This window comes from Plectropomus leopardus, chromosome 16, assembly GCF_026936395.1.
Source record: "Plectropomus leopardus strain MGB_pleo_1.0 chromosome 16, ASM2693639v1, whole genome shotgun sequence".
In the NCBI taxonomy this organism is placed as follows: domain Eukaryota; kingdom Metazoa; phylum Chordata; class Actinopteri; order Perciformes; family Serranidae; genus Plectropomus; species Plectropomus leopardus.
In genome coordinates, this window is record NC_142191.1 from 925,001 (window position 1) to 937,315 (window position 12,315).

At 42.2% G+C, this 12,315-nt stretch overlaps 1 protein-coding gene across 4 annotated transcripts in view; it reads right to left on the reverse strand.

Moving 5' to 3' along the window:
* Positions 1-12,315, reverse strand: part of LOC121955711 (pleckstrin homology domain-containing family G member 3-like) — a 33,652-nt gene that overhangs the window by 13,461 nt on the left and 7,876 nt on the right. The window contains exons 1-6 of one of the 4 annotated variants that reach the window (XM_088089805.1): positions 7,926-8,161; positions 6,049-6,111; positions 4,468-4,913; positions 3,165-3,265; positions 899-968; positions 634-680 (exon numbers count right to left, since the gene is read on the reverse strand). In XM_088089805.1, coding sequence (XP_087945931.1) covers positions 634-680; positions 899-968; positions 3,165-3,265; positions 4,468-4,913; positions 6,049-6,111; positions 7,926-8,094 — 896 coding nt within the window. In that variant the 5' untranslated portion in view covers positions 8,095-8,161. Of the gene's footprint in view, positions 1-633; positions 681-898; positions 969-3,164; positions 3,266-4,467; positions 4,914-6,048; positions 6,112-7,925; positions 8,162-12,315 lie in introns of those variants that run through there. The other 3 variants (XM_088089801.1, XM_088089803.1, XM_088089804.1) reach the window with 3 other exon arrangements.

Here is a 12,315-nt window from a genome sequence, read left to right on the forward strand (position 1 = left end):
AAACATGAACAGGGGACACTAAACGTGAACAGGTGACACTAAATGTGAACAGGTGACACTAAACATGAACAGGGGACACTAAACGTGAACAGGTGACACTAAATGTGAACAGGTGACACTAAACATGAACAGGGGACACTAAACGTGAACAGGTGACACCAGGTGTGAACAGGTGACACTAAACATGAACAGGGGACACTAAACGTGAACAGGTGACACTAAATGTGAACAGGTGACACTAAACATGAACAGGGGACACTAAACGTGAACAGGTGACACTAAATGTGAACAGGTGACACTAAACATGAACAGGGGACACTAAACGTGAACAGGTGACACCAGGTGTGAACAGGTGACACTAAACATGAACAGGGGACACTAAACGTGAACAGGTGACACTAAATGTGAACAGGTGACACTAAACATGAACAGGGGACACTAAACGTGAACAGGTGACACCAGGTGTGAACAGGTGACACTAAACATGAACAGGTGACACTAAACGTGAACAGGTGACACTAAACATGAACAGGTGACACTAAACGTGAACAGGTGACACTAAACATGAACAGGGGACACTAAACGTGAACAGGTGACACCAGGTGTGAACAGGTGTGAGGTTGCAGTACTTACTTTGGGTAGTTGGTGCAGTACTGTGTGTAGATCTCAAAGTACTCGCTCTGAAATGAGACAAAAGAAAAGTTCATTGGATAAGATGTAAATAAACAAAAACAGACTAAGTTAAATTCACAAAAAAATCCAAAATAAACGTTTAAACGAGAGCACAAACAGTCTGAAATAAATCTGTTTAAAATCAGTTTTTGGTTGTTTGGATCCTGAAGTTTTAATATGAAACCTGAAACTTGAACTTGAACCTTCAGACTGGCGAGTTTCTCACCTTCATGACGAAGCAGCGAGCGACGGCGACGGGGTCATTTTCACACAGATCGAGAGCCTGAAGCAGCTCACTGTGAACAGGAAACACCGTCACCATGACAACAACAAAAACAATCGTCAAGAAACATTATTTAAAGGGAACTTTTCCACCTGGACCCTGCTGTCTCTGATGGGGTCAGCAGTTTTATTCAACACGTTAAATTGGTAAATATTCTCTGGGATTAGAGATGTATATTTACGAGAAAAAATCGGATATTCTCTGAGGTTAAATTTGTAAATTCACGAAATAAAGACTGTATTCTCTGATGTATTACATGTCTGAGATTAAAGATGTAAATTAATGCAAAGTGTTTCAAACATTTACCACTTTTTTCTTGCCACATTTTTCCAAACTGTCTCATTTCTTCACAATTTTCAGCTTTCAGAAGATTTAAACGCTCGTGAAACACGTCTGACATCAGAAAACTGGAGTTCAAAGGGTTAAACTGAGTATCAGCTCTGGAGCTTTCGATCACCTCACACTGTCTTCCTCAGCAGCGCTTTATTTATTGTTAAATCAGCTGATCAGCTGATGAAGACCATGTGACGTGATGGAAAGCTCTGCAGTGAACCTTTGAGCTCTGAGAAAAAAAAGTCCTTATTGTTCATCACAAATCTGCGTCACTGAAAACCCACAAAACCTTTAAACACTTTAAATGTGACGATTCAACAGAGCTCAGAAAAATCGTTTTATATTGAAACTCGACAGAAACATTTCCTCTGAGCGACTCCTGCTGCGCCTCCTGCTGCGCCTCCTGCTGCTCCTGCTCCTCTGGCAGGATGTGATGACATCTTCTGACCAGCAGGTGGAGCCGCTACATCGTTTTGTTCTCAGCTCTCAATAAAGTTTTACTGAAGTACAACTGAAGTTAAATTTCGAGTGAAGTGAGATGGACAGTAAAATCAGCTCATCTTAGAAAATAATATCTAAGACAGAAAACTGAGACGTTTCTGTATTGCTGAAAAATGATAATTATTTTTTTTTAAAATTACTTTAATTATCAATTAGTTTCATCCTTTAACTCCAAAGATGTAGAAAGATCAAGACACATTTTAATTTCATCTTCATTTTTTAAACTATATCATCATCATCATTATCATTTTTATTATTATTAATATTATTAAACAGGCATGTTTTAAAATAATATTATAAATATATATATATATATATATATATATATATATATATATATATATATATATATATATATATTATATAACATTACTACTAATAATAATGATATTATCAATATCAATATTCTGTTGTAGTTAAAATAAAGAATCTCTTGTTAAACTGACCTGCAGATTTGGGCATATTTTATTAAAACGTATAATTATTATTTTTATTATCATTATCTGATGAATATTCTGTTGGAGCTGATATGAAGAGTGTGTTTGTCATGAATCAGACGCTTCTGTAGGTTTTTAAAAAGTCTTTTCCCTGCAGTGGATCTCCTCACAGTGAGCGCAGGAGGAGCAGGAGGAGCAGCAGCAGTAGGAGCAGGAGGAGGAGGAGCAGCAGCAGGAGGAGGAGGAGCAGGAGGAGCAGCAACAATAGGAGCAGGAGTAGCAGCAGGAGGAGGAGGAGCTGCAGCAGTAGGAGCAGGAGGAGGAGCAGCAGCAGTAGGAGCAGGAGGAGCAGAAGCAGTAGGAGCAGGAGGAGGAGGAGCAGGAGCAGGAGCAATAGGAGCAGGAGTAGCAGCAGGAGCAGGAGGTGCAGCAGCAGTAGGAGTAGGAGAAGGAGGAGCAGGAGGAGCAGCAGCAGTAGGAGCAGGAGCAGGAGGAGTAGGAGGAGCAGCAGCAGTAGGAGCAGGAGGAGGAGGAGCAGCAGCAGGAGGAGGAGGAGCAGGAGCAGGAGGAGCAGCAGCAGTAGGAGCAGGAGGAGGAGGAGCAGCAGCAGGAGGAGGAGGAGCAGGAGCAGGAGGAGCAGCAGCAGTAGGAGCAGGAGGAGGAGCAGCAGCAGCAGGAGGAGCAGGAGCAGGAGAAGGAGGTGACCACAGCAGAGCACTCCACACGCTGCAGCCGTCACGAGCGGCTCTGAAAAACAAACTCACCCTCCAACACGAAGCACAGCGAGCGCTAACCACGAGGGAACGTTCCAGCAACGCTCAGACAACCGCTGACACAAAGCCGCATATTGATCACATCGGTTATATTAATTACATCGATTAACCGATCACACCGATCACATTAATTATCGGTTTGATGAAAAGAGGAACGCCGGTCACCTGTTGAACTCGTAGATGTCCTCGATGTTTCCAAACAGAGAGCAGACCTGCTCAGGACGCATCGACAGCTCACACTGATCTATGATGTGGGCCAGGTAGTCCTGCAGGAGGAGGAGGAGGAGCAGGGGGAGAGAGAGGAGAGAGGAGGAGGAGAGAGAGGAGGAGGAGGAGGAGCAGAGAGAGGAGGAGGAGGAGGAGAGAGAGGAGAGAGGAGGAGCAGGGGGAGCAGAGGGAGAGAGAGGAGGAGCAGGGGGAGAGAGAGGAGGAGGAGCAGGGGGAGAGAGAGGAGAGAGGAGGAGAGAGAGGAGGAGGAGGAGGAGCAGAGAGAGGAGGAGGAGGAGGAGAGAGAGGAGAGAGGAGGAGCAGGGGGAGCAGAGGGAGAGAGAGGAGGAGCAGGGGGAGAGAGAGGAGAGAGGAGGAGGAGGAGCAGGGGGAGAGAGAGGAGGAGAGAAATCAAATCAAAATAAAATTCCGTCTGATCTTGAAAAAGTTCGTGATAATCATAAAAAATAAATAATAAATAAATAAATAATTTAAAAATTACATCTTTAATAAAACTAATGTAACTCATTTAAAATGATTTATTCAATTTTATTTAGTGTCCCTCTGTGTGTCCCTCAGTGTGTCCCTCTGTGTGTCCCTCAGTGTGTCCCTCTGTGTGTCCCTCAGTGTGTCCCTCTGTGTGTCCCTCAGTGTGTCCCTCTGTGTGTCCCTCAGTGTGTCCCTCTGTGTGTTCCTCTGTGTGTCCCTCTGTGTGTCCCTCTGTGTCCCTCTGTGCGTCCCTCAGTGCGTCCCTCTGTGTGTCTCGGAGGACAGCTTGTCCAGCAGGTTCAGGTTTATCTGTGATCCTCACGGTTACATAAGAAGTTAATCCAGAACGTCTTAACCAGTTAATTATAGTCTGTGACGTCGTCTTTATTTACACTGACGTCCTCTGTCCTCCAGTCACAGAAGACGCTGTCCTTATATCATGTCCACAGGACATGGAGACTGTCAAAGTGATCGTTTTTGTCTCTGTCTTTTTTGTCTTTTTGTATATAGATACAATTAAACCAAAACATTTTAAATAAAAATTATTCAACAAAAATTTTGAACAAAAGAAAAAATGCCAAAAATATTTCACAAAAAAATGAAAAAATTCAACAAAAACGATTAAAGTAAAAAGAATCGCTACAATTTTTAAAAATTAGAAAAAACAAGGTTGGCGGTCCGTGAACACGTCACGTGGACGAATGTCTTCATTCATTTAAAGTCTCAGTGTGAGCCTGCAGCTGATTGGACGAGAGCGTCCTCAGGGACTCACCTCGACGATCATGCGGAGGTCTCTGACGTACATCCTCTCCGTCTCGATGATCTCCATGACGACGCGGTCCAGGTAGGTCAGCTGCGGGTTCGGCGCCATGCTTCTGGAGATGAACGGCGACGCCTGCTGGCGGCGGCTGGAGGCTCGGCCCGGCGTCGAGTCTTTGTTGTTGTTGTTGTGAGCGAGGCCGAGGCTCCGCCCCTTCCTGTCAGGCTCTGGGCGAGGACACGCCCCCTCCTCGCCCTCTGCGGCAGGGCTCAGGTCAAGGTCGATGTCGGACGTCTGTGCGGACGTCGGCGGCGCGAGGTTATCGTCTCGGGAGGATCCGGAGCCCGAGGACAGCGTGGAGATCAGGCTCGCCGGGCGGCGGTCGGAAGAGTCGGAGGGCGTGGCCGACGGAGCGCGCTCATTACTGCCGATGGAGGCGGTGGACAGGCGGGGGGACTCTGAGGAGAGGGGGGTCAACATTAACCCTCAAACTGCCCAAACTGAAACTGCAAATATAAAACACGCCAAATTTAAACACGCCAAACGGAAACATTTTATAGCTCAGACGATGCGTAACAGCGGTCGGCGGTGATGAGACTTTACGGACACCAACCGCCATTAAAGAAGAAGAAGAAGAAGAAGAAGAAGAAGAAGAAGAAGAAGAAGAAGAAGAACAACAACAACAACAACAACAACAACAAAGTCACATAAAAACAATACAGATAATCAGAAAATAAATCATCTACGCCGAAAATCTGCAGAGTAAAAACCAGCCAGGTTTTTCACAATAAGAGTCTTATTCTGGGCACAGAGGGCAGCCTTTCACAATAAGAGTTGATTAAAAGATGTTTGTGGTTTAAATCTGAATTTACGGATTCCGTTTTTTTCGTCTGTCAGCTGACACGAATCATCGCGTCTGAACATCGACAACAACAAGCAGCTTCATGATCCGACCGTCCAGCTCGCTCAGATCTTTCACTGATTGATTCGGGATTTATTGATCAGATTGTGATTCCTGGAGCATGCTGGGACTCACGGCGGCCATCTTCAGCTCTGACGGCGGGAAACTGGAGAAACGTCTCGAATGTTAAAACGACACGTTTGAGATTTGACTGATAAAGTTTGTGACGTCTTTGAGAAGAACAAATATTGTGGCTGAGTGCTGATGTGATCAATATTTACAGAAAATGATCATCGAGGTAACTAAGGGACCGTGAGCACTGGGGAGGGACTTACATTTCTTATTTTGAAAACAACTCTGAATGGCTGCATTTGATTTGATTTTTACCACCAATTTTTACAAAAAAACAAACAAACATTCAATCCAAAAGTTTTTTTCCTTTAATCTCAATTTTGTTTTTTTTTCTTTAATAATGTTTTGGTGATTTTAAAGAAATAAACCTTTAAGCATTTTTTTCCTTAATTTTTTTGGCAAATTGTAAAAAAATGCTATAAATTTTGAAAATGTTCTTTTTGAAAAGATCTTTAAAATAATGACGCGCTGAACAACAAACAACAACAAATGGCTGAAGTTTCCCGCCGTCGCTGCTCAGAGCGGCCGCCGTGTGTTTTGGTCGGCGTTGGCAAACGTACCGGTTAACCAGCTGTCTGAGGGTTTAACTAAAAATCTGAAGAGCAGAGACACGGAGCGTCCACCTGAGACACGAGAGACACACACACACGCGCGCGCACGCACACACACACACACACACGTCAAAGGTTTTTGTTTTTTTTGTTTTTTATTACAGATTTTTAAAGACAACAGTTTTAAAGTTGTTGTTTTTTTAATTTTGGTGATTTTTTATTTTATCTGGCAATTTTCTGTCTTTCAAATCTTTGGGTGAATTTTAAAGAAAAATATTTGGCAATTTAAAAAAATTCTTACTTTTTTTTGGGAGAAAATTGTTTAGCAATTTTTTCTTTACAGTTTTTGATGATTTTTAAAGACAAAATGTAGCTGATTTATTTCTCTGTGCACATTTTTGGTGATTTTTAAAGAAAAAACTAAACTAAAGAGCTGAATTATTAAAAGGAGGAAAACAACACTGATCAATGATGTCACCTGATTAAAATGCGTGTTTTGTTTTTACTTTTTGCTAAAACAAAAAAAAACTAGAGTTGCGCATTTTATTTGTTCCAAAAGTGTTTTCAATCAGATTCAATGATAGGAAATATTTATACGTTAAACGACTTTTAATACGTTTTTATGCTTGTTTTTATCTTTTTTTTATACTTTCAGTTGTTCACTTTGAGATTTGTTCAAAATGTGAATTAAAATAAAGTCATTATTATTATTATTATTATTATTATTACATATATTGTGTGTATGCTAACTTGTAAAGCTGATGGTGAGAAAATAATAATAAAAAACTTTAACTCTTATTAAGATTAACTAAATTTAAAGGCCCAATTTTCACTCAGTTGTGTTGATTATATTTTTTTGAAGGTATTTTAAACAATAACTGAAACATCATACATCCAAAACTTTTCCAAAACATTCCAAACCTTTTCCAGGCCTTTTTTAAGGATTTATGTCTTTGAGATCTCACGCTGACATGATGCATTTATTAAAAAGTGGCTTTAAAAGCAGATTTCTGTCATTTTTCAGGCGACGCTGAAGTCTGCAGCTGAGAGCAGCGCTGCAGGAGATTCCCACGCTCTGTTTCTGCCCTGAACGCAGCACCGGCTCACATTTATCGATGCATCAAACCGACGAGTCATCGTATTAAATATTTACATTATATTTACGTCTTTTGTGTCAAAATGATTCAGCAGAAAACTTCAAAGTCAAACTTCTTCAAACTCATTTTTCTCCTTCAGTCAAACTTTCCTTCAGCCGACGCACGAGTGTGTGTTTGAATGAAAACAATTTCAAACTGCGCGCACACACACACACACACACACACACACACACACACACACACACACACACACACACACACACACACACACACACACACACACACACTGTGTCCGTTAGCCGTTTGGCTTCCTGCCAGTGTGAAGTCAGCGAGGCGTTCACTGACCCGGCAGGAAGCAGATTTATGGACTTCGGCCACTTAAACATGAAACCATGAGAGCGCACGGACCAACCACAGCGCAGCGTTTACTTTCAAACACACACAGCTGAACTTTGACCTCTGCAGACGCCTGTACTCACTCACTCACTCACACACTCACACACACACACACACACACACACACACACACACACACAGATAACAGCAGAAACATGTTCCATATTCATATCTGACAAACGTGAGTTTAAAAGCTTTTTAGGACTTTTCCACTAAAACACGCGCTGTACAGACTTTCGCAGATTTATTTATTGTTTGTATGTTCATTAAAATACAAAAAGTTTGAAAAAATCTATGAACAAATATTTAATAAATAAATAAAACCACGAATAAAAAACTAAAAACACGACCTGCAGACTTTAAAGCGTCTGACGTGACTCTGCAGCGACTCACCGAACCAGCGGCGGACAAACACTGGTCTGAGCCGCCGCTCCTCCCTGATGAAGGAGATCTTCACCTCCTCCTCTGAACACGAACACCTCACCACAGCAACACCTCCTCCTCCTCCTCCTCCTCCTCCTCCTCCGGCCAGACTGCGCCACATGCTCCTCTGATACCCCATCCTGAGCCGCTCCACAAACTTTCAATTTTCTCTGAGACGTTACAAACGAGTGAAAACGCTGAGTTTTCCTGCAGCTTCAGAGACACCTGAAGGCTGCACAGAGTGAAGGGAGACTCCCGAAAACGTCCAGTTTAAGTTCACAGGAGAGACGGGAGATAAGAGCAGGAGGAGGAGGAGGAGCAGGAGGAGGAGGAGGGACAACAGACGGAGGAGGAGTCATTAAAGGAAGGAAAGAGGAAGAGGAGTTATTACGGGACAAAGAGCAGCAGGAGGAGAGTCGCCGACAGCTGGAAAAATACTTTATGATTCTGCCTGCTGCTGAAACAAGTACTCACACTGTGTACAAATACTACACTGCAAGTAAAAGTCCTGCATTCACAACCTGGCTGCAGTAAAAGTATCTGAGTTTGAAAAGTCTGAGTGAAAAACTGTCATCTTCAATCTTCATCAGAGCTTCATCATCAGCGTTTTAACCCTTTGAAACCCGAGAAAATTATTCTGATTTCTACCAGAAAACAAGAAAAAAGGCAGAAAACAAAAACAAACACCAAAATTACCAAAACAAAGTGCTCATAATAAAATATTTATATTTTATTATAATAAAAATAACATTTCGTATTTGTCCATAATAATAATAACATCATTTTAGATTTTAAATTTAAAATTTTGATTATTCTCTAATTCTATTAAATTCTATTTTTATTATATCACATTGACTATTTTTTTAGTATGAGATTTTAATGTGAGATTCTGATGTGAGCGTCTGCAGAGCTGCGACCTTTAACTGTTTGACCTTCAGGAAGCTTTGAACTCTGCAGACTCAGAGGAGGATCGGCAGCGTGAGATGTGATTATTAATCATTCTCACTGACCAAAAACTCTTCATGCAGAAAAACAAACTGCTGATCTCACAAACAACCATTGTTAACCATTGTTATTAATATTTATTGTATTTAATATTTTTACTTGTTATTATTATTATCATCACTATTTTTTTCTTTTTTCTTTACTATTATTACTATCATTATTTTTATTATCATTTGTATTACTTGTTTCTGTTGTGATGTAATGTTGTCTTGGACCGCAGGAAGACCAGCTTGTCGCCTAGGCAACAGCTAATGGGGATCCTTATAATAAACAAATAAACAATTAATTAATCGGGGTCAAACTGATTCTGACTGGATCAATACGTCAGTGAATTTCTCCTCGTGACGGAAAACACTCACTGCAGCAAACACGAGCAGAAACAGAAACACAAACACTGAAAGTCGAGTCGATCTGACGCCAAAATCACAAAAATCTCTGATGCTGCCTTTAATCACGTGTCGGCCAGTTTATGATAAAAAAGAAATTACAAAAAGAGGGTAGGATTATTGCAAAATAATGCAAAATCTGGGAAAAATGTCCAGAAAGAAATTATATTTATAATCTGAATAATTGTATATCTAAAATGATGTTGTTAAAATTATAAAATATGCAAAATAAACACACAAATATGTTTTATTTTGTTTTATTTTCTGGCTAATTTTGGTGCCTGTTTTTGTTTTCTTCTGTTTTTCTTATTTTCAGGTCATTTTTTTTACATTTGGCCAAGTTTACTTTACTGCTTGTTGCCTTCTCATCATGCGTTTGTTTTTTTTTTAGATCACAATTTTCTCAGATTTCAAAGGGTTAAAAAGCTTCACATGATGATGAAGGTCTGAAGTGTTGTGATGACAGAGTGTGTGTGTGTGTGTGTGTGTGTGTGTGTGTATGTGTCAGATTGATGGTGCAGAGATCAGCTGTTTTTCGGGGGGGTTTGTTTGTTTGTGTCACTGAGCGTCTGTGGGGGGGGTCAGGAAGCAGGACAATGTCCCCGCTGTTCTGGAGACACAACAGCATCCTTTAAGCGCGACGTCTCATCGTGATGCAACAGGACACATTCAAGTTGTGACTTCAGCGTCCATCAGCCGGCTGGACGAAACACCGGAGACAGTCTGATCTCAGATCAGCTGTACTGATCCTCCGTCCTTCGTTTCACGTCAGCCGCCACTCAGGTGTTTTACTGTCACGCAGTTTTCATCGACCGTCCGCCTCTCTGCTGAGCTCCGCCCATCACGAAACGTCACACGCCATGAACAAAGACGCAGCCTGAGACTGTTTATTGACTGAAGTTCGGAGCGGTCGTTTCCTTTCAGCTCAGAGTCTCGCGGCGGCACACGGTGTTTCTGCGCCCTGCTTGGAGGACAGACGCTCGCCACGCCACTGCAAGGGCAACACGAGCCCCGGCAGCAAAGAGATCACAGCTGAGTTCAGTTCAGAGCTTTTATTAACCCTAAAGGGGAAATCTGGTCTGCAGTTGGTGGTAAAAAATATTCAAAAATACTATAAACAGGCACACAGAGCATCACAGCAGCACACAACCAAACGCGATTAAATCAAATCCCAAAAAACAATAAAATTCCATGTGAAAGTGTCAACATGTCTTCTAGAAGTGTCCATTAAAGGAGCCTTTTCTCCAAGCAGTTGTCCCTCCAGAGTCTCTCTGAGGTCCGTCTTTACGTCTCCACAACAGCAGCATCATGTGTCCTCTGTGATTTTAGACAGCATGCCGGCATCACGGAAACTAAAGAGGCGCGATGTTTAACACAACAGCGTCAGTCTCTAGTGTGACATGTAACATACGTGTTCGTAGCTCTTTGTAAACAATAACAACGACATCACATGTCAATCATTGATCTCGTCCTCTGCTCAGAGGCTCAGGAGCTCCTGGACTCACTGTTCTCACTATTTGTGAAAAACTTTGGGGGACTTCTTTTCTTTAAATACTTCGGGCATTCGGGCAAAAAATATACCAACATGAAAACATTTATAAAAGCCAGAACCTGTTAAAGCAGAAATGACCATGGAATTTTCAAACAACAACGTCCTAATATCCTCAAATTGTCCAAAAAATCCAAGCGAGCTAAAAACTATGAAACATCCTAAAATCCTGGAATGTCCTGCTGTGACGGGCCCCTGGACTCCTGTCATGTAGTAAACGTGGCCCCAAACAAAGCAGGTTAAGGGGAAAAAGAAGTATCAGATCAGGACGCTGAGTCAGCATATATTAAACGCCGCTGAAACATCACAAACACGGACGCCGGCGTGTTTCCCGTCCTGACTCGTGATTGGTCGGTTACTTTCAGCCCGTTCCCGAGGAGACGCATCACTTCCTGTCTGACCGGTGTGTTATCGCTCTCGTCTCTGTGGGAGGATTATCAGGACGAGCTGCTGCGTGCCTCGAATGCCTCGCTGAGGGAGGATTAACCCCTCGCTTACCAGCAGCTCCCTGACCCTCGTTATCGACCTGCACGAGTCCTAACACACACACACACACACACACACACACACGCACGCACACACACACATGCACCTACGCACATACAGACACAGACACACACGCACGCACGCACGCACGCACGCACGCACGCACGCACGCACGCACGCACGCACGCACGCACGCACGCACGCACGCACGCACGCACGCACACACACACACACACACACACACACACACACACACTGAATCAAACTACTGAACTCCAAATAACTGAGTACTTTTACTCATGTTCTGCACAGAGTTAAGGTACTTGTACTTTAGTTGAGTATTTTTATTTTACGCTCCTTCCCCCTCAGATCGAATTATTGTTTTTCTTCTTCTGCATGATATTTATTCGATCCATCCATCAATAGATGCATTCATCAGGGTTCATTCACATTTTATAATAACTTTCCATGACCTTTCCATGACTTTTCCAAGACTTTAAGACCACACGTTCTCTGAAATGATCATCCTAATCCATTTTTTTAACACTATATAACAGCATTAGTTTTCCAAAACTTGTCCAGGCCTGTAAATTACTATTTGCAAATTCAACGACTTTTCCAGGTTTTCCATGACTACACGAAACCTGAACATCAAACTACTTCAACTACCAACAAGTCGGAGGCAGAGGAAGTCGCCTTCTTACAGTGTGTGTGTGTGTGTGTGTGTGTGTGTGTGTGTGTGTTGGATGTACTGATCTGACTAATCCTCATTACTTCAGATTACACACACACACACACACACACACACACACACACACACACGATTACACATTTCAATGACTGATGGAGTGTAATGTTTCTGAATGTTTCTGGTGGAAGTTTGACGTTGAATTAAATGTTAATTTTTTATTTTATTTATTTATCTGATGAATAA